Here is a 21,748-nt window from a genome sequence, read left to right as displayed (position 1 = left end):
TACCAATATTTTTCTTTTATGGTTGAGGCTTTTTTGTATCTTGTTTAAGAAGTTCTTCTCTACCCTTACCTAGGTCATGAAGATATTCTCTTTTAGTATCTTCTAAAGAGTTTATAATTTTGCCTTTAATATTTGTCTTTTATCTATATGGAATTGATTTTTGTGAATGGTTTGAAGTAGGGATCCAATGACATTTTTTTCCTCTCAACCAAATGTCCAATTGTCCCAACACCACTTATTGAAAAGTTCATACCTTCCCTGATGATCTCCTCCACCACTGATGTATATCAAGTGTCCATATATGTATGGATCCATTTCTGAACTCTGTTTTGTTCCCTTGCTCTATTTGTCTTTCCCTGGGCCAATAAATATCATCCTGAATTAATTATTAGAGCTTATAATAAATCTTGAATATCTTGTAATGTAAGTCTTCCAACGTCATTCTTATTCAGGATTGTCTTGGCTATCCTTGGGCCGTTGAACTTTCATATGTCTTCAAATCAGCTTATCACACATACACATAAACTACTTTTTGAGATTTTCATTGGGATTTAGTTGAAACTATAGATTAATTTGGGGAGACTTGATGTCATTACAAACTGAGTCTTTCATGGCAATTTTTATCTTTCATGACTCATGGTTTATCTTTATATTTCTTTAGGTCTTCTTTCATGTCTCTCAATAAAATGTAAATTTTTCTCTGTAGATGTCTTACACATCTTTAGTTAGATTTATCCCTAACTGTTTTATATATATATATACATATATATATATATATTTTTTTTTAATTTGCCTTGTTCTGAATTCTTTTGGCCATTACCTACACCAGGACATTTTTTTTTTTTAAGAAGACGTTGGGGGTAGGAGTTTATTAATTAATTTATTTATTTTTGCTGTGTTGGTTCTTCATTTCTGTGTGAGGGCTTTCTCTAGTTGTGGCAAGTGGGGGCCACTCTTCATCGTGGTGCACGGGCCTCTCACTGTCGCGGCCTCTCTTGCTGCGGAGCACAGGCTCCAGATGCGCAGGCTTAGTAGTTGTGGGTCACGGGCCCAGTCGCTCCACGGCATGTGGGATCCTCCCAGACCAGGGCTCGAACCCGTGTCCCCTGCATTAGCAGGCAGATTCTCAACCACTGTGCCACCAGGGAAGCTCCCTAAGTGTTTTATATTTTTGATGATGCTGAGTATGATATCTTTTAAAGTTGTTTCATTTTCTGCTTGTTGCTGGCTTTATAGAAAGTCTTTTTTTTTTTAAAGGGCTTCAAATGCTTGGCTTTTTATTTATTTATTTTTGGCTGTGTTGGGTCTTCATTTCTGTGTGAGGGCTTCCTCTAGTTGTGGCAAGCGGGGTCCACTCTTCATCGCGGTGCACGGGCCTCTCACTATCGCGGCCTCTCTTGTTGCGGAGCACAGGCTCCAGACGCGCAGGCTCAGTAGTTGTGGCTCACGGGCCCAGTTGCTCCGAGGCATGTGGGATCTTCCCAGCCCAGGGCTCGAACCCGTGTCCCCTGCATTAGCAGGCAGATTCTCAACCACTGCGCCACCAGGAAAGCCCTAGAAAGTCATTTTTTAAAAATATGGATGTTTTGTCCATAATCTTGTGCCCAGAAACCTTGGTAAGTTCTCTCATTAATTCTAATAATGTATTTGTTAATTCTTTTTTCCACATACACATTCATATCTTATATGAAAATGGCATTTTTCCTTCCTTTCCAACTCTATCTCCTTTCTTTGTCTTTCCTTACTGCACTGTTGAAAAGGAAAGTGCTGAACAGAAGCTGTTATAGCAGGCATCATTGTTTTGTTCATGATCTCAGCATGAAAGATTCCAGTGTTTCACCATTAATTTGGATGGTTCCTGTAGTTTTTTTCTTCTTTCTTTCTTTTTTTTTTTTTAGACTTTATCAGGTTAAGGAAGTCCCCTTCTATTTCTAGGTTGCTGAGAGTTTTTGTCATAAACATATGTTGAAGTTTAATATTTTTCTTTATTGAGATGATCATTTGATTTTTTTCTCTCTTTATTTGTTAATACGGTGAATTAACATTAACTGATTTTTGTAATGTTACACCAACTGTGTATTCCTAGAATAAGCCCAACTTGGTCATGATTGAGTATTCTTTTTATACACATTGCTAAGTTCTTTTTGCCAATATTTTGTTTATGGGTGATATTAGCCTGTAATTTTCCTTTCTTCTCATAACTGTCAGGTTTTGATAACAACGTTGTGATGAATTCATAGAATATGGTGGGGAGGGTTTCCTTGTTTTCTGCTGTTGGAAAGAGAAGACAAGGATTATCAGTTGCTTGGTACTACTTGCTGGGAAGCCATCTGGCCTGGTGTTTTCTTTGTGGGAAGATTTTTGACAATTTATTTAATTTTTTGGATACTTTTAGAAAGGGTGGCCATAAAATGTATAATTCTTGAGTCAGTTTTGGTCAATTATACATTCCTAGGAATATGTTTATTTTATCTGAACTTATTGCTATAGTTTTTTGATAATATTGGCCTCTTATTAATATATTTTTAAAAATAAATAAATAAATTTATTTATTTATTTATTTTTGTCTGCATTAGGTCTTCGTTGCTGCACGTGGGCTTCCTCTAGTTGGGGTGATCGGGGGCTACTCTTGGTTGTGGTGCGCATGCTTCTCATGGCTTCTCTTGTTGCAGAGCACAGGCTGTAGGCGTGTGGGCTTCAGTAGTTGTGGCACGTGGGCTTAGTAGCTGTGGCACATGGGCTCAGTAGTTGTGGCTTATGAGCTCTAGAGTGCAGGCACGTAGTTGTGGCACACGGGCTTAGTTGCTCCACGGCATGTAGGATCTTCCCGGACCAGCCTCGTACCCATGTCCCCTGCATTGGCAGGCAGATTCTTAACCACTGCGCCACCAGGGAAGTCCCCTATTAGTATTTTTGAAGTCTGCAGGATCTATAGTTTTGACCCACTCTGGAACTCTACAGCTGTGCTGAGATCTCTGCTTGGAAATGCATCCCTGGCGCCTCTGTTCTCAGCTTTGGTTTCCCCCAGCTAAGTGCTCAGGGATTTGGTTAAATCAGGGCAGCCTTCCCCATCCCAGACCCCACTGACCACCATGTGCATCTGAGGTACAAGTGCAGCTCCCTTGGCCCTGTATCTTTTCATTTAGTGCTCTGACATCCTAGAGTGAAGGTCTGCAAGAGAAGTGGTAGGATGAGGGAGACAGTTCCTCCTATGCCAGAACACCTGTGTTTCTCCTTCCATGGTCCCACAGACTCAAGTCTGCTTGGTTTTCCAGAATCTTCCCTAGTCTGTCTGCCTCTCCTAGTTTTCTGATACTGAAGTGCTTATCCTCTGGCTCCTTCCCACAGGCCCCCCAAGACCAAATTCTTCTTCACGGTCATCCCCCAGCCCATCTTCCTGAGCCCAGGCATGACCCTCTCACTCCCAATCATCTTCCGGCCCCTGGAGAAGGTAAGGTCTGCCATGGTGAGCGGAGGGCAGGGAGGGACACAGGCACAGTGACCTCAGAGCAGGATGTAGGGCAGAGCAATGAGGAGCTCTCCCACCACACCCACATCCCACCAGCTGGAGCCAAAACTCATTAGATAGAGGGGGCTTCCCAGTTGGATGTTGTTGGGGGAAAAGGCTGTGCTACTGTGTTGGCCATCAGAAAGCCCTATATTCCTTGGGCTCTTCCTGCTCTCAAAATGTTTCCCCAAATACTTTGTTCCTCACAAAAGAAGCCCTACATCTCTGAGACCAAGATGGTGCTGGAACACAAGTAACTGACCCTCTCTTCAGAGACTGAGATGGAGGGCCATGGCCCAGCCCAGCCCTCAGCAGTTGTGTTGAGGGGATGGCCAAGGCCTGGGGTCGGGCGACTGGTCCTTGAGTACCACCCGGGTACCACTGATCAGCCAGGACCTCTGCCTCCCTGCCCCCACACTGCAGAAGGAGTGCGTGGACCAGCTGTGGTTTGAGAAAGCAGAGGGGATGTTCTGTGTGGACCTGAGAGCCACCCTGCCCTGCCACAATCTGATCTGCCCACCGTCCCTGCGGTTGCCCATGTGCGCCATGGGGGACATGGCCGAGGCCTGGTTCTGCCTGGACAATGTGGGGTGAGGGCCGCGGCTGAGGCTCAGAGGTGGGAAGAATGAGAACTGTGAGGAGGGTTCCTGGGAGCAGGAGAGACTCGCCTGTGTGATGGTGGAAGGGGATAAGGGGAGTAAAGGGGGCATCCCGGCCTTTCTAAAGCAGAGGCAGTGGTCAGTGAGCCCAGTGGCTCTAACCTGCCCACCCCCTCCAGGGACCTGCCCACCTTCTTCACCTGGGAGTCCCCCAGCCCATTCCAGATGTTGCCGACCACAGGTCTGCTGGAGCCAGGCCAGGCCTGCCGGATCAATGTGACCTTTCAACCCCTTATGGCTATCATTTATGACGTTCAGGCCACGTGCTGGTACGGGGAGGGAAGCAAGCAGAAGAGCAGCATCCAGCTGCAGGCTGTGGGTGAGGCCCGACCTCTCACCTGTCACCAAAGCCCCCTGCTGCACCTCTCTGGGGATTGAAGCCACAGTGTGCCCCCTCCCCCTCTCCCCCGCCCCTGCCCTGGCCTGGCCTCCACCGGACCTCCTCCAGCCTCCTGCCCTCCCCTGAGCCCTGCAGGCTTTGCCTTTTCTTTGTCTTCCTTGGTGTCGCAGACCAGTGTTTCCCTGGGGACCCCCGTCTTCTTTGAAGGGCTGTTCAGCTGGGGCCACAGAGGCCCTGGTGGGTTTCTCCCCAAGGCTCTCCCCTCTCTGCCCAGCCAAATGTGCCCAGCTGCTGGTGAGCATAAAGCAGAAGCGCCCGGAGGACCAGGATGCCGAGGGCATCCAGAAAGTGTTGCACTTTGGCTCTGTTGCTGTGGGCTGCACCGCTGAGAGGGAGATCAAGCTGTATAACCCATCGGTGGTATGTGTCCTGTGCACATAGGGGGAGTGGGGGCAGGACTCAGGAACCACAGGGCCAGGTGCTCCTAATACTCAGCCCCTGTACAGAATGTTGCAACCTCACGTAACCATGTCTGTTGATACACTCATGTCAAAACAGGTCCCACTCTCCTCTCAGCTGGGGGCTGGGCTGGGGTATCCCTTGACTGCCCCCCCCCGCCAGAGCAACTCCAAGAGCAGCCCTAAGGTGTCCTGATGCCAGGACCACAGCTAGCCTTTGTGGTACCTTTGGGAAAAGGAAAAGGTGCCCCCTCTGGGTGGTCCCAGTGTAGGGCATACGGCTCGGCCCCTTCCTTCCTCCTGGCAGAGGCAGCCTTGCTCCACGATCAAAGCTGATGATGGAGGCACAGGTGGGGCTTCAGCTGCCCTCACCCTCTCGGCTGGGCACCTTGGTAATAATAGACGAACCACCCTGTGACCTGACCACCTCCTGTCCCCACCTGGCCCTGTAGGTGAGCGCCCCCTTCAGGATCGAAGTGGCCCCAGACATGCTGGCCAAAGACGAGGCCTTCTCGTGCCCCACGGCCCATGGCATCGTGCCTCCGGGAGAGAAGAAATGCGTGTCAGTGTTCTTCCACCCCAAGACCTTGGACGTCAGGACTATGGACTACTTGTCCGTCATGCCCTCTGGCTGTGCCTCCCAAACCCTGCTCAAAGTCGTTGGTTTCTGTAGAGGTACTGGCAGTCCCAAGTCACTACACTCCCTCTGGAGACAGGAGCAACCAATGCTTACGATTGGCAAGTGCCCGCTCCTAGTCGCCCAGGGCCTCCTTGTCCTCAGCCTGGGTGTCTGCTGCCCCCTGGTGGACTCAGTGAGGAACCAGTTGAAGACACCTGGAGATATTGTTCCCATGCTCACCGCTGGTGACCTGGTGGTCCGCTCAGGCCTTTCCAACCCAACCTTCTGTCTCCAGGCAGCACCACCTCTCATCAGTGGTACCTTTTGACATATCCTCAGGGAGGCTGATACCCCAGCCCCACTCAGGTGGCAGGGCCCACTCACAGAGCCCCCATCTCTTCTGCCCAGGTCCTGATGTGTCCCTGCAGTACTACTGTGTCGACTTCAGCTGGGTCAACCTCGGGAAGCGCTCGGAGCAGTCCCTGTGGATTGAGAACAAGTCGGACTGCACGGCCCACTTCCAGTTTGACATCGACTGTCAGGAGAGCGTCTTCAGCATCAGACCTGCCTTTGGGACCCTGGTGGGCAAGGCCCGCGTGACCCTGCACTGTGCCTTCCAGCCCACTCACCCCATCATCTACTTTCGGAGGGTGGCCTGTTTCATCCACCACCAGGTGAGCTATGGGGGAGGGGGTGAGGAGGGGCTCCCCGGGCAGCTGGAGGGGCCAATCCGAGTCCTAGTAATGAAGACAGTGATTGGTACTCAGTCCCCTGTATTCTGGAACTTCCAGGGCTGTCTGCCTGGATCATCACCTCCAGAGCCCCAGCCTGGCTTTTGGAGCCAGAGTTTGGCCAAGGGCATGTGAATGCTCGCTCCGAGCCGGGTGGGTAGGCCAGTCTTTCTGTGACTGTTGCCAGGCCAAGGACTTTGCTGCTGATGCTGCTAATGCGCTGGTGTAGGGGGGACTGGATCTCGCCCATGCAGCATGTGCAGAGCAGAGAGCCTTGAAGTGACGACCCCAACCCAGGCCCCTGGACAAGGTGGTACAAATTATGCCCTGACCACCTGGTCTCTGGCCAAGGTGGCGAGTGGAGGCTCGAATCTAGCCTCACACAGACAAATGTCGCAGGACCCACTGTTCCTCGACCTGATTGGGACATGCCACTCGGACAGCACCAAGCCAGCCATCCTCAGGCCTCAGCACCTCGCTTGGTACCGCACACACCTGGTGCGGGGCCTGACGCTCTACCCGCCTGACATCCTGGGCATCATGCTGAGGGAGAAGAAGCTGGAGCAGGATAAGAACGGTGCCCTGATGATTCCCACTGAGGTTCGATGGACCCCTCTGGGGCCCCGGGGGCCATCTACCCTCCCCAGGTTCATGCCCCCTTCTCAATTCTTGGGCAGTCCTGTGCTCCATAGCCCTGTGGGTACCCTTAGTAGTCGGGGGTGACGTGTGTGGAGCTCTTGTAGCCTTTTCCAGAAAGGAGCATGCAGATGAGGGGCAGCGGCAGGAGGAATGGCAGCTGGGCCCCCACCAACTGGCTCTCCCCACACAGGACCTGGAGGACATACCAGCCCCGCAGTATCCCCTCATCCCCCCCATGACCGAATACTTCTTCGACGGCACCAACGACACGGCCATCTTTCCCCCGCCCATCAGCATTGAGCCAGTCGAGGTGGATTTTGGTGCCTGCCCCAGGTCCAAGGACCCCAACCCTGTCCCTCTGTGCCTGATGAACCACACCAAAGGCAAGATCACTGTGGCCTGGACACGCAGGGCTGATTGCCCGTTCTGGGTGACTCCAAACCCCTGCGATGTGCCCCCTCTCAAGTCCACAGCCATGCGCTTGCACTTCCAGCCGCCTCACCCCAACTGCCTGTACGCCGTGGAGCTTGAAGCCTTTGCTGTCTATAAGGTGTGTGGGCAGATGAGAGGGGGAAGGTGGGTTCTCTGCCCTGGAGCCTGCACAGCAGAGTGTGGGGTCGGAGGGGGTGACGGGGTGATGTAGGACCCATCCTCTCCGTGCCAGGCTCTGTTCCTTCTTGTCTCCTTGGCTGGACTGCAGCCTTAGTGGTCTGTCTTTTCCCAGGCTCATGGCCTGCCTTGGCCGAGGGGCTTCTTGGCCCAGCTGATTATGTCTCACTCACATGTGCCTCCCACCCCCTCCAGAGGGAGAACTCAGTGGGGCTCAAGCCCTTTGGAAAATTTTGGTGCACATAGTTTCCTGGGGCTCCTGGCTGGTGTGGCGGGGTGGCTCCTGGCCTCCCTCTAGTCCTTAAAGTAGGAAGTGGTCCCTCTGAAAGAGCTGCGGGCAGGAACTAGGGCCTGGGGGGTGGAGTCAGGGCACCCGGTAATTAGGTGCGTGTAGGGAGGGGCTTCTAGTCCAACTTCCCTTGACTAGGCTGTCCCAGCCACGTCTCTTAGCCCCAGATGTGTCGCTTCCTCCTCATCTGCAGTCCATCCTGCCCTTTCCCTCCTTTCTCTGCTCTACCCACACTGCTGTTCTCTTCCAGTGGCTGGGTGCTGGGGCCCAGGGAAGAGGAGAGCTGTGCAGTCAAGGTCAGCATCGCTTACCAGCTCTGTGACCTTGGGCACGTCCCTTAATGTCTCTGAGCCCCGGTCTTTTCATCTATAAACTTGGGAGCATATCCAAACTTTTGAGAAGTTTTTCCAAAGCTGAGTCTTTAGTTGCCTCTGTTCTAATATCTTGGCAGTGGCGGGACTCGCAAGTTTGTAGGAATAAGGCTGTGGACACCTGGCTTTGCTGAGCCTGTCAGACTTTTAGGCTACAGGCTATAACCCTGAGCTGTCCGATATGCCAATCACCAGCCACATGGGGCTGTTGAGTACTTGTACTGTGTCTAGTCCAAAGAGATATGCTGTAAGGGGAGGAGACGCACTGATTTCTAAGACTTAGCACAAAAGAATGCAAAATGCCTCCTGCATCACTTATATATCGATTATATGTTGAAATGAAAAGATTTTGGATCAACTGGGTTAAATAAAATGTAATGTTGAAATAAATTTTATGCGTTTCACCTTGTTGATATGGCTACTAGAACATTTACTTTTTATTTATTTATCTTTTAACATCTTTATTGGAGTATAATTGCTTTACAATGGTGTGTTTCTGCTGTATAACAAAGTGAATCAGCTATATGTATACATATATCCCCATATCTCCTCCCTCTTGCCTCTCCCTCCCACCCTCCCTATCCCACCCCTCTAGGTGCTCACAAAGCACCGAGCTGATCTCCCTGTGCTATGCGGCTGCTTCCCACTAGCTATCTATTTTACATTTGGTAGTGTATATATGTCCATGCCACTCTCTCACTTCGTCCCAGCTTACCCTTCCCCCTCCCCGTGTCCTCAAGTCCATTCTCTACATCTGCGTCTTTATTCCTGTCCTGCCCCTAGGTTCTTCAGAACCATTTTTTTTGTTTGGATTCCATATATATGTGTTAACATACGGTATTTGTTTTTCTCTTTCTGACTTACTTCGCTCTGTATGACAGTCTCTAGGTCCATCCACCTCACTACAAATGACTCAGTTTCGTTTTTTTTTTATGGCTGAGTAATATTCCATTGTATATATGTGCCACGTCTTCTTTATCCATTCATCTGTCGATGGACACTCAGGTTGCTTCCACGTCCTGGCTATTGTGAATAGAGCTGCAGTGAACCTTGGGGTACATGACTCTTTTTGAATGATGGTTTTCTCAGGGTATGTGCCCAGTAGTGGGATCGCTGGGACTAGAACATGTAAAATGACGTTTGCGGCTCACACTTGTGGCTGGCATTATATTTCTGTTGGCCAGTGCTCTCTGGGCACATTCCTGCAGGATGAATGCTGCTTTCACACACCAGCCCCACCCTCGTCTGGCTGGGAGGATCAAAGAGCACATTTGCTGAGTGCTTAGTGCTGAGTGCTCAGGGCAGGGCCTGGTGCACAGTGGGAGGGGCTGCTATGACTGCTGTTCTCCACGCTGTCTTCCCAGAGGGCCCCTCCCTCTGGGCCCCATGTAGGGATCCTGCAGTACAGGGCAGGCAACCTGGGGTGCCCCACAGGGTCAGACACAGGACTCAGCCTATCCATGGGTCCGGCCCTCCTGCAGGTCCTGCGGAGCTACAACAATATCGAAGAGGACTGCACTGTGTGCCCGTCCTGGTGCCTGAGGCTCCGGGCACGAGGCCACAGCTATTGTGCTGGCTTGGAGCACCACATCCCTCAGTATACGCTGGATGCCCCCAAGGTGAGCATGGCCCCAGCAGTGGCGGGAGGTGCAACAGGGGAGCCTGGCTTCTGCCGTGGTCTGCAGATCCCTCTCCTGTCTCTGATGGACTCAGAAGCATGTCGAGCACCCTCCCTGGTCGTCCCAACCTCCCCACTGCAAGCCCCTGGGGCTCTGCGCCCATCAAGGACTCTCTCCTGGACCACAGCACTGGGACTGGGAAGAGGCTGGGGCTTAGACCTATGGCTCCGGCCTGCCCCATCTGAAATACTCCCCCGGTCCTCTCGCTCAGGTTTAAAGTCTCCATCTCCTCCTTTCGCTATGTTTACTGAGTGCCTGCTAGGGATATGACCACCCACGTCATGAGCCCCTGCCCGTGGGGATCATCCAGCTCTGGAGGGGTCACAGAGTCCGCCCCTTGGTTTAACCCCATCCTCAGGGAGTCATCATTCCCAGGTCTCTCAGAAGAGCCCTTGGAGGCCCTGTCTGACCTGAGCCCCAGGATGCCATAAGGCTGAGAAACATAGATTCTAGAGCCAGGTGGCCAAGTTCTAATCCTGGTTTCTCCTTCGATGCCTCTTCCCAGCTTCCATTTCCATCCTCAGTCTTTTCATCCATCTGCACTTCCTCCACGCCTCATGTTGCTAGAAAGGTGCCACTTTGGGACAATGTGCTTGGGGTGATCTTGCCCCCCACTAGTTATACTTCTGCTCAAGGGCACCCCTTCCCAAAGCCCTTCTGACTGCACAGGGGCCCCCTCGCTGACCCCGACCCCCACCCCTTTCCCTCGGCCAGCTCCTCGCAGCAGTTTGTGGCCTTTACTAAAACCCAGCAGATTCTGGGCCCATGTTGCCCCCTGCAGCCTTACTGCCCCACGCACGGTGCTCATTGCCCCAGCTGGATGGGGCACCCAGGGCAGCGATTTCAGCCTTGTGTTTGGTACCCGGCCCAGCTCTTTGCCTGGTGCTGGCTGCACCCTAAATGCTTAAGGAATGTTTGGAAGCTGGGATTGCTGGGACTTTCCCTTTCCCAGAGTGGGGTTCCCCTCAGCTACCAGCATGAGAATCATCTAGAAGGGGCTGCTTACCCCCAGAGCTTCTGGACCAAGATCTTGGAAACTGGGTTCTCCAAAAGATGATTTGAGGGCACCCTAAGGTGGAAGAAACTTGGGGTGGGGGGTCTCAGGGGCCTGAATTTCCTGGAGCCTGTTCCTGTGGCCACCCCATCTCTCTGCCTGGAGGCCTCTGGAGGACAAAAGCATTTTTTGGTGCCAAGCTGTGTCCCTCCATTCCCCGCCCCCAGGGCACTGACTGGGTTGTGTAGAGGCATCTTGGATCTCCTGAGAGATGGCTCCACCCAAGCCCACACAGACTTCCCTGAGTGTGTGTGTGAGGTGGGGATGGGCAGGGTGTGTAGGTCTGAGCATAGGTCCCTCTTCTCTCGCGCCCCAGCTATTTCCTGCAGTGTCCCCCAGTGAACCCTCCTACCGCAGCCTGCTCCTGACCAACAAAGGCTCCATGCTGTTGGCCTTCAACCTGGCCCCCAGAAGCAGCTCGGACGTCTCCCTACGGCCCAGCTCGGGCCTCGTGCCCCCTGGGGCCCACCAGATCTTCCTGATCTCTACCTACCCCAAGGGCACCTCCTGGAAGCAGCATGTTTTCTACTTGCAGTTCAATTTCTGCCCCCAGTATCTCAAGGTAGGAGGCAGGGGTAAGGACTGGGTCCTCGGGAGGGGGTCATAGTCTGGGGCTTCCCTTTTCAAAGCCACATTCTGAGACTGGCCTCTAAAGCTCCCCTAAAGCAGCTCAGGGGCTATTCCTCCTCCAGGAAGTGGCACGGCAGGGAGAGGACCCCTCGGCCACATCTGGGAACAGCTATCCTCAGGACCCTGCCTGTCCACCTTATGGGGTTGGGACAAGAAAAGGGGTGCAGAGGTCCCCAAGGAAGGACTGGGGGCAACCCAAGACTCATATCTGCAGGTGGTAGAAGGGTGTTTGGGGCCAGGGCCGGGAAAGGGCCCAGGGTGTTGGACCCATGTCTGGCCCATGAAATGGTCTGTACATCCTCTTTCAGTCCCTGAGTTCTTTTCCTTATCTCCTGGGTCAGCCACTACATACTCTGCCTTTGACAGAAGCTGCCCATGCACAGGCTGGTGGAGGGCCTTTTGCTGCCCTCTCCGAGGGGGAAATGCTGCCCGCCCATGACTTTTGGGGGAGCCAGGGCTGCAGGGTGATGTCAGGGCACTGTCCTCCCTTCACTGGCCCCAGGAGGTAAGCATGCAGAGCCGGGAGGAGCCGCTGCAGCTGAAGCTGAACGCCTGTAAAAGCGTCTTCTTCAAGCCCACCTGGGTCGGTTGCTCCTCCACCAGCCTCTTCACCTTCCAAAACCCCTCGCGTCTACCTCTGGAGTTTGAGTGGAGGGTCTCCCAGCAGCACCGGAAGATGCTGGCCGTGCAGCCCACCAGGGGGATTATCCAGCCCAATGAGCGCCTTGTGAGTGCCCTGCCACACTGCCGAGGGCCAGAGGGAAGGGGCCCGTCATCCTCACCTTCACCATCGCTCTTACTCATGCCTATCAGGGGGCAGGCTTACCCTCCCATTCAATCCACAGTCATTTCTTCCAGCCTTATGGGTCGGTATGATGGTTATCACACCCCCATTTTACAAAGAAGAATTGAGACTGAGAGGGAAAAAATAGCCATTTACTGAGACTGTGAATTAGGAGGTGCAAAGCTGGGACTTGAAGCAGGGTTTCTGATGTCAGTGCCCAGAAACGAGTCCACTCTCCATCCCTGGTCCCCACAGTGGAGAGATCACTGGGTGATGGTGTGCAGTCAAATGGGTGGCTATCATTAAGGAGTGAGGAAGAGGGCTCGTGGATGTCAAAGTGGCAGTTCCCTGGTGGTGGTGGGGCACGGGTGGGACCCAAACTAGCAGACTCCCATCCCTGGTCTAGGGCTTCCTAGTCGGGGAGGCCAAACTTAAGCCAAGAACCACCAACACACGGTGTCTGTTAGAAGCCGGGGGTAGTTACCTGCAAGGCGAGAGACCACACAGACTTTGGAGGCAACCTCAAAAGTTCACACCCCAGCTCCTACCAAGCGCCCTCGTCAGCTATGTGACCTTGGGCAAGTTACCCCACTTCTCTGAGTCTCCAGTTTCTCATCAGACAATGAGGCACTAAAATAATACCACTTACCTCGTGGGGCAAAGGGATCGAGGGGCTAAGGGAGATAACAGAGCACATGATGTGTGTAAGTGCCTGGCACAGGGAGACACTCAGAATGGGTTACCATAGCCTGATATCCTGCAGCGGGACCTTAGACGTCCAAGAGCCTGGGCAGGGGTTCCCAGAGACCCCCAGGCAGGGCTAATCTCTGTGATCCCAGACGCTGACGTGGACCTTCAGCCCTCTGGAGGAGACCAAGTACCTGTTCCGAGTGGGGATGTGGGTCTGGGAAGCTGGCCTGCCCCCAAACACCAAGCCTTCCGCCACCACCCACTACATGCTCCGGCTGGTGGGCATGGGCATCTCCAGCAGCCTCTCCGTGAGTGGGAGGACCCCAGCGGGGTGGGGAGGGGGCAGGGGACCAGGGCATATGCGGGAGGGAAGGCCCCAGGGTGCCTGAACGCAGGGGCTGAGAGTCTTCTGGCCCCCCGGCTCTCACCCCTGGACCTGACCCTCCTTGGGGATTCTCTGAGGCCAGGGTTGGGAAAGACGGGGCCATGGACCTGGGGGAGCCCCCGACCCCGGCCTGGCTGACCCTGGCCCCCAGGCAAAGGAAAAGGAGCTGGACTTTGGGAACGTGCTGGTGGACAGCAAGCAGACCAGGATGCTGGTGCTCCTGAATGATGGCAACTGCACCCTCTATTACCGCCTGTTCCTGGAGCAGTGCAGCCCTGAGGCTGTCGGCAATGGCCCCCTCGGTACTCAGACCTGGGCGGGACTGGGCTGGGAGGCAGGCAGTGAGAGGTGCTGGTTAAGACTGGGTAACCAGACCATGGCCCGGGGGCAGGCAGAGCAGGGCTTAAAACTTGGTGCTTCCACTTCCTAGTGGCGTTGTGGCGTAGCCAGGTGATTGTCCTCTCTGAGCCTCAGCTTCCTCATCTGTAAAATGGGGCTCCTGGTGGAGCCTGCCTCACCGGGCAGCTAGGTGGTGCAAAGTGCTTAGCAGACACCAGTGACACCAAGACACGTCCTCCCACTGTCTTGATCTGGAGGAAGCACTCTGCTCCCTATTTCCTGGCTCAGGGGCTGCTCTCTCACCAGAGCAAAGCTGGTCCAGGGGAGAGTATCTGGGGCGGAGCAAGGGGAAAGGCTGGACCTCCCTGGGCTGTACGGAGGGCCTCCCCTGCCCTTGACCCCACCCGGTCATTCCTGAGCAGCTCTGCAGATGGACCGCACAGAGGGGAGCATGCCGCCCCGGTCCCAGGACACCATCTGCCTGACCGCCTGTCCCAAACACCGCTTCCAGTACTCCTGGACCATCAGCTACTCTCTCCTCTCCCACAGAGGTACCTGGGCCATCTGGCATGGCGAGTCAGGACCAGGGAGGAAAGGGGGAGGACTGTGTGAGCAGGACTTGGGGTGGGAGGATGCCGAGGGTTCAGACAGAGCTGGCAGAGTGGGTGTGAGTGTGCCAGGGTGTGCCTTTGGGTGTCTGGTGTATATGCCTCATACCAACCACATCTGTATGTGTGGGTGTCCGTTTGTGTGTGCCTGAGCTGTGGAGGACTCAACGTGAAGAGCTGAGCGCTGTGCTGATTTACTGCGGGATCTTAAGCAAATCCTCAGCTGCCCTGGGCCTCAGTTTCCTCCTTCATAAAATGAGGTTGCTACCATCCTGCCCCGGGGCTGCCTGATAAGAGTCCAGCATAGGAGAGGGCTAAGAGTGTGGACTCCCTGGAATTGGATCCTGGCCTCAGCACTTATTAGCCATGTAATCTTAGCGACTTGTTTAACCTCCCTATGCCTCAGTTTCCACATCTGTAAAATGGGGATAATAATGGTGCACAGGCAAAAAAATAAAGTATGTGTTACCACACGGGCAAACCTTGAAAACATTATGCCAAGTGAAAGGAGCCAGTCACAAAAAGCTACACATTGTATGATTCCATTTATGTGAAACACCCAGAATAGGCAAATCTACAGAGACAGAAAGTAGATTAGTGGTTGCCAGGGGTGAACGGAGAGTGACAGCTACTTGGTACTGGGTTTCTTTGGGAAAGCCTGAAAATGTTCTAAAATTTGTGGTGATGGTTGCACAACTCTGAATATACAAAAAACACCACTGAACTGTACGTGTTAAAAGGGTTAATTTTATGGCATATAGATTATATCTCAATAAAGCCATTAGCAAGTATTATCAATAGTTTGAAAACAGTGCACAGTGGTGTTTGCAAAGCTCTTAGGACAGTGCCTGGTCCATAGAAAGTATCAGATAAAGTTTGGCTGTTGTCGGAAGCATCCCAGAGTCTGCTCCTGACAAGGGTCCTGGGACAGGTTTCCCGGGACCCCTGCATCCTCAGCCTGTACGCCCCACCCCAGGGGAGCTGGGAGGTGAGCCCACCCCTCTCCCCCGCCCCTCTTTCCCCCAGATAACAAGGCTGGGGAGAAGCAGGAGCTGTGTCGCGTGTCCCTGATGGCCGTGTACCCCCTACTCTCCATCCTGGATATCTGCTCCATGGGCAGCGCCGAGGGCATCACCCGCAGGCACCTGTGGCGCCTCTTCTCCCTAGACCTGCTCAACAGTTACTTGGAGCGCGACCCCACCCCCTGGGAACTCACCTACAAAGTGCCCACCCGGCACAGGTGAGGTGGGCCTGGCGGGGAGGCGGGGCCTGTTTGGGGATGTTCTTGGAGCTTTCCATCCATGCCCTCAGCCCCAGGCCCTGTCCAAGAAGGGGCTCCCTATCTCCTCCCCAATTCCTGCCCATCCCCGGAGGAGCATGGAGAAGGCAGGGATGGGCTTGAGGTCTAAAGTGCTGACCCACCCCTGCCCCTGAGTCCCAGATTCTCCAATTCCCACCTGTGGGGAGATGGGGGCCAAGCCAGCCACCCCTGGAAGGGCCCCATCCTGTCCCCAGCCCTGCTTCTGAGACCATTTCTCTGCTCCACACAGCACCAGCCAGAGCCCCTCTGTCTTCACCCCTCTGAAGCTCAACTTCAATTTTGGGGCAGCACCAATAGACGCCCCACCCTCTGCGGTGCTCCTGGCCCTGAAGAACAGTGGAGTGGTGCCCCTGGACTGGTACAGAGGGGGGGCCCGGGGGCCCGGGGGACAGGGGCTTGGAGGCCTTCTCTTGCTGGTGGTAGCCCCGGCCACCTGGTGTCTGTGAAGTGTGCCCCCCGCCCCCACTGAAGGATGTAGAGGCCAGGGTGGGACTAGGGCCGCCCAGCAGGACACCAGACCTGTCACTGGCTGAGTCGGGTCCACAGGCTCAGACATGGTAGAATCACCCTATGCAGACTGGCAGGGTCATCTTCAGAGCTTAAGAAATGAGAAGCAACCGTCACGCGTCCGCTGCATGCTAGCCGCTGGGCTTTATGAGCCTCTTCTCCTCCGAGCCTCACACCAACCCTGTGAAAAAAATCCCCCTCTGCTGACGCTTTCACAGATGGGAGGCTAAGGACTCAACCAAGAGCATTCAGCCATTAGAGGCAGAGCCAAGTTCAAGCCCAGATTCGTCCAACTCCAGAATCCCCGCCTACACTGCTCAGTCAGCAAGAAGCTGCGAGGTGCTCCTGCGTCCCAGGCATTGTGCTAGGCGCTGGGGCAGCCCCGACAGAGCCCCAGGCCAATGGGGGCCGGGCCTGCACGGGGGGGGGGGCGAGTTGAGGGTCTCGGGCAGGGAAGGACAGCGCTCTGCTGCTACAGCGCCGTCGTCAGGGAGATGACAGGGCTGAGCAAAGCCAGGTGAGCTGCAGGAAGGGTCGAGGCTGGCCATGGGGCAGGCTGCACATCCCCAGTCACAGGGGGCCCAGGCCTGGAGACCTGAGCCCGCCAAGCTGGGCTCTTCCTGTGCTTGGCTGTCCTCCCACTACGGCCCCAAACTGGTGCCCAGTAAGCATCCTGTTTCCATGCCAGCGCCATTTCTTGTTTTCCCTCCCTTCCTCTGCCATGCGTCTTGATTTCCTAGTAAACTTCCTTTTGATGACTTCCAAATTTGCTTGGCTAGGTGGAGGTGAGAAAGAAGTGTCCCCATCTGGGTCAGGCTTGGGGGAGAGAGCCAGGGGCCCAGCCTGGGCATGGCAGTGAGTGGATAAGGGTGAACATATGCAGGGGGTGGGCATCTGTGATCTCAGGAACCTTCCTGCCGGAGCCGAGCCATGGGGTGAGTGTGGGTGAGGCTGGTGGGGGGCTGCATCATCCAGGGTGCAGTGGCCACCCTGTACTCTCCGGGTTGTCCTGCCCCTCCCTGTACTGGAGGATGCCGGGGGAGCTGATTTATTAGGCGGCTCCTGTTGAGAAGGGCCGGGACTGTGAGTAACTCAGGGCTCCTGGCCCTGAGTGACTGGGAAGCTTGGCAGGCTGGTGGGGAAGGCCCAGGGCCCGCCTGGAGCTCTGGATCTGCCATTCCCTGGGTTGTTTGAGTGGCTGGGAGCCAGGCCCTGCAGGGCTGAGGGGTGGGGGCAGGAAAAGCAGCGCTGGCCCGTGTCCTGGTGTGGAGCAGGGTACTTTGGTGGATTGTGCATGCGTGTGTATTTGTGTAGGAGCAAGCCAGCTCACACTCTCTATGGAGAGGGTCCAGGTTGCTGGAAACTGGGGCAGGAGGAAAGCCGGGCAGAGTGCCCACCGAGCTGGGCCGTCCATTGGGAGATCACTGGAGGTTCAGGAAGGCAGTCCGTGCTTGTTCCTGGATTCCAAATGCAGGGAACCTTCCTTGGAAGGCTTGACTCTCCTAGGGTTTCTGTGTTGTTGTGTTTCCTTTCAATTTCTTAGAAGGCTATTTTTGAAAATTCTAGCCGGGTCTCTGCTAAACTCATAAGGAACAGACTGAAGGTTTTATTCCTGCCAAGACCAGTAAGAAATGGGGAGTGTGGACTTGGCCTTCAGGCAGCAGCAGGCAGGACAGAAAGCCTGCCGTGCATTTAAGGGGTGATCCCTCACAGTCATCAGATATACGGGTTAGCATCACCTGTTCCCTCATTCATTCATTAAGTCATTGGCTAAATGTTGACTGGGGCTTCCTAGGTGTAGGCCCCAGGCCCAGAGCTAGAATAGCAATAAAGATGAGCCCAGGCCCTGCCCTCCAGGTGGGGCGAACCAGCCTTTTGGTGCAGGGTGACAGGTGCTGCGAAAGAGGCTTGTACAGCCACTTGCCTCTGTTTTGGAAGTGGTAGGTGGGGGTGGGCGCATGAGAAAGGCTTCCTGGAGAAAGCTACAGCCAAGCTAGACTTGCAACCCAGGGAGCAGAGGCAGAGAGTCTGCGAAGAGCCTCCCAGACGAAGGGTGTAGCGCGGACACGGGTAAGAGAAGAGGGCACAGCGTGGCTGCAACGTTGATGGGGGGGCGGGCAGGGCCTTGGACTCCTTCTCCTTCTGAGAAGGATTCGTGGCTTGAGGCAGGGGGACAGGTTGGGAGGCTTCCACAGTCCCAAGATGGGGGCCCACACCAGAGGACTGGCAGGGAAAAGGGGGCTGCGATTATTTGGAGGGAGGCTAGGTGAGGGCCAAGAGGGAAACTATCCAGACAACCCCGAAGTATCAAGATCACCAGTTTTGCTGCTGATCAATATCCTGCAAATAAAATGACAAGACAGTTTATTCCCCTGTAGCAAGTCAAACAATACAAGGGTGATGGAAGAAAAGTAAGAAACACCCCAGCTCCCTCTCTAGTCAGCCCTGGAGGGTTTGGCATGTGCTTCCACTCTCAGCACTGGTACAAGGCACAGACACAGGGACACAGCTACGCTTTCATTTCTTTTACCATAATGGCATGATGTTCTACATATTACTCTCTGCTCAGCATTATAGCAATAACCTTTTCACTCAGCATTATGTCAATAACATTCCCTAAAAATCAATAAAGATCAAGACATGTAGATCCCATTCTTTTTAATAGTTGCATAGTATTCCGTAAAATGAATGGCCCCTACATTTTAAAACCACTCCTTTATTAGATGACATTAGTTGTTCCCAGTGCTTTTTTTCCCCCAGTGCTTTTTAATATTTTTTGCCATCACTAACAAAGCTGTAATAAACATCCTTGTGTGAGTATGTGTGTCTGTGTGTGTGTGCGCATGCGTGCCTGCCTGCCTGCATGCACACTTATGTTTATTCCTGCAGCTTGGTTCCCTCAAATAGAATTTCTGAGTCAAAGGGCCCTTTTTATTCTAAAAGATGCTGTCATAAGTCCTACAACAAAAGGTGGGAGCAATTTCTTCTCTCCCTACCTGTGTTCGAAGATGTCGTTCTTTCTCAACTTACCAGCATTGGATGTATCTATTTGTCACGATTCAGATGTGAAAATATTTAAGATTGATTCACGGGAGTTTTGATTTGCATTTCCCAACTCCCCTTGAGCCTTTTCCGATGTGTTGGCTGTTTTCTTTTCCCCTTCTGGCTGTTCTCTCTTCATAACCTCTGCCCGTTTTGAGGACAGTTCTGTGCCATCCCTCTGAGAGCGCGGGGATCCTTCTTTTCAGATTGTGACCTTGGGACCCCTTTGGCACTTATTTGGTCACCATTTAGAGTGCAGTATCTGCTTTAGTACAGCGCCAGGCATTACAGGGGTACTAATTCTATGCCCAGCCTTGCTTTGGATTCAAGACTACCAGCCCTCTTGAGGACCCTTGGTTGGTGCTGCTGGCATTCCTAGGTGGCTCAAATGGCCCTTCCTAACAGCTTGTCACACAAACCCCTCCAGGGTCAGTGCCCAGCTGAAAGTGGCCCACATATACAAGCAGCGCCCTGACCCCTGGCACCCACAATGGGAGCCCCAATCTCCGCTTTCCATTTAGTCACCAAGGGCCCTGCTGTTCCTGGGTTTGGGGGCCATTATGAAATGAGGATCCACAACTGCCGCATTTGCCCAGCCATGCATGGGACAGCTTGCCTACTGGGGGATGAAGAAAAGGCCTCCATCCATCCTGCCTGGGGCTCAGAGCTCCTGCCTCTGTTCTGAGTGAGAGGCTCCACCCCTTCTGCTTTGCACCCCTTTCCCAGGGCCTTCCTCTTCCCAAGTGACCAGCAGATTGACTTGGAGCCGTGGGCAGAGCAGGTGGAGTTTGACTGCACCGAGCTGCACCAAATGCGCGTGCAGGACAATTGCATATTCTCCATCAGCCCCAAGGCTGGGAGCCTGAGTCCTGGGCAAGAGCAGACAGTGGAGTTCAAATACAGGTGATGCCCCCACCGCCCGCCCTGCACTTCCAGTCCTGGAGACCCCCTTCCCCCCGACTCCTGGAGGACACTGGCCTTGCACTGTGTGACTCCAGGGTACCCTGAGTGGCCACCACCCTGAGAAGGCCCCGCCTTCCCACCTGCAGGGGAAGTTTAATTATCCTCTTGCCCCATCCCAGCTCAGGGGTTTCCACGTAGCTGCCCCAAAGCCATAAGTGTGCCATGACCTCTTGTTCTTCCACTCATACCAGGGTTCAGTAACTCATCCCAGACTCTCTCCTCCCTTCCAGCCACCTGTTCATTGGCACTGATCGCCTCCCGGTGCTCTTCAAGGTGTCCCATGGCCGGGAGATCCTGGTGAGGCCCAGCCCTGGTCCTGTCCTGGAAAACCAAGAGAGAGGCACAGGGAGCCGTGCTCCCCAGAGAAATGGGGTCTAGATCTCTCTGCTGGGTACTTCAGTTCCTCCCAGGGAAGGATGCTACTCACAGGCTTTCTATTTCCAGCTAAATTTCATAGGTGTGACAGTGAAGCTGGAGCAGAAGTACGTGCACTTCACCTCCACCAGCCATCAGTTCATCCCTGTCCCCATCGGCGACACACTGCCCCCGAGGCAGGTCAGTGGTCTACATTGTCCTGGTCACCAGGAGGCTTAAGTATTGATCTCTGTGTATCTGTATCAGCCCTTGACAGGATGACAAGGACTCTGCCCTCACTCTAAGAGGTGGGGTGGCAGGTTGAACCCCAAGACTGGGCAACTGGGAGAGACCCAAGGCAAGAGGCTTCAGCTTCTTGGCACTGGTGCTAAACCTTTTGCCAGCCCTCATTCTCATGCAAAAGCAGGGAGTTCCTTCCTCTAACACAGGGTTCTTCAAACTTCTTTGACCATGAGCCACACTAATATATTTTGGAAAACCCAATACATACATACACATGCAACTGAAACAAAACAAATCAATACGTGCACCATTACATGCTAAGTACTCTGATGTTTTCTTTTTTATTTTATTTTGTTCCATTTTTTTAAATGTTTTATTTATTTTATTTTACTTATTTTTATTTTTGCCTATGTTGGGTCTTCACTGCTGCGCGCGGGCTTTCTTCTAGTTGCGGCGAGCGGGGGCTGCTCTTCGTTGCGGTGCGCGGGCTTCTCATTGCGGTGGCTTCTCTTGTTGCAGAGCACGGGCTCTAGGTGCACGGGCTTCAGTAGTTGTGGCGTGCAGGCTCATTAGTTGTGGCTCATGGGCTCTAGAGCGCAGGCTCAGTAGTTGTGGCGCACGGGCTTAGTTGCTCCGTGGCATGTGGGATCTTCCCGGACCAGGGCTTGAACCCGTGTCCCCTGCATTGGCAGGCGTGTTCTTAACCACTACACCACCAGGGAAGCCCTGTTCCATTTTTTAAATGCTGGACATGACCTGATAAATTGGTTTCATGACCTGCTTACTAATGGGTCTCTGTCACAGTTTGAAAATCACTGCCCCAAATAGGGCATCTGTCTGGAGCGTGAAAAGCTAGAACGTAAATCCTCAAAGCTATAGAATTTTCTTTATTAATTGGAGGAATCAGGTTCCTTTGTTCTGAAAAT

The 21,748-nt window shown here is 53.5% G+C and overlaps 1 protein-coding gene across 1 annotated transcript in view; it reads left to right on the top strand.

Annotated features, from left to right (window-relative positions):
• Positions 1–21,748, top strand: part of CFAP65 (cilia and flagella associated protein 65) — a gene marked incomplete at its 5' end in the record, with an annotated part of 39,605 nt that overhangs the window by 8,881 nt on the left and 8,976 nt on the right. Inside the window, 19 exons of the mRNA XM_081242229.1 lie at positions 3,349–3,451; positions 3,932–4,098; positions 4,287–4,486; positions 4,782–4,927; positions 5,418–5,640; positions 5,993–6,258; positions 6,715–6,915; positions 7,145–7,504; positions 9,705–9,842; positions 11,273–11,518; positions 12,089–12,313; positions 13,210–13,368; positions 13,597–13,747; positions 14,207–14,335; positions 15,419–15,632; positions 15,943–16,071; positions 19,989–20,165; positions 20,456–20,522; positions 20,670–20,780. Of these exons, the coding sequence (XP_081098355.1) occupies positions 3,349–3,451; positions 3,932–4,098; positions 4,287–4,486; positions 4,782–4,927; positions 5,418–5,640; positions 5,993–6,258; positions 6,715–6,915; positions 7,145–7,504; positions 9,705–9,842; positions 11,273–11,518; positions 12,089–12,313; positions 13,210–13,368; positions 13,597–13,747; positions 14,207–14,335; positions 15,419–15,632; positions 15,943–16,071; positions 19,989–20,165; positions 20,456–20,522; positions 20,670–20,780 (3,412 nt within the window). The remainder of the gene's footprint in view (positions 1–3,348; positions 3,452–3,931; positions 4,099–4,286; positions 4,487–4,781; positions 4,928–5,417; positions 5,641–5,992; positions 6,259–6,714; positions 6,916–7,144; positions 7,505–9,704; positions 9,843–11,272; positions 11,519–12,088; positions 12,314–13,209; positions 13,369–13,596; positions 13,748–14,206; positions 14,336–15,418; positions 15,633–15,942; positions 16,072–19,988; positions 20,166–20,455; positions 20,523–20,669; positions 20,781–21,748) is intronic.

This window comes from Mesoplodon bidens, assembly GCF_964165515.1.
Source record: "Mesoplodon bidens genome assembly, chromosome: 8".
In the NCBI taxonomy this organism is placed as follows: domain Eukaryota; kingdom Metazoa; phylum Chordata; class Mammalia; order Artiodactyla; family Ziphiidae; genus Mesoplodon; species Mesoplodon bidens.
The sequence above is the reverse complement of the archived record's forward strand: the minus strand, read 5'-3'. Positions and strand labels throughout refer to the sequence as shown.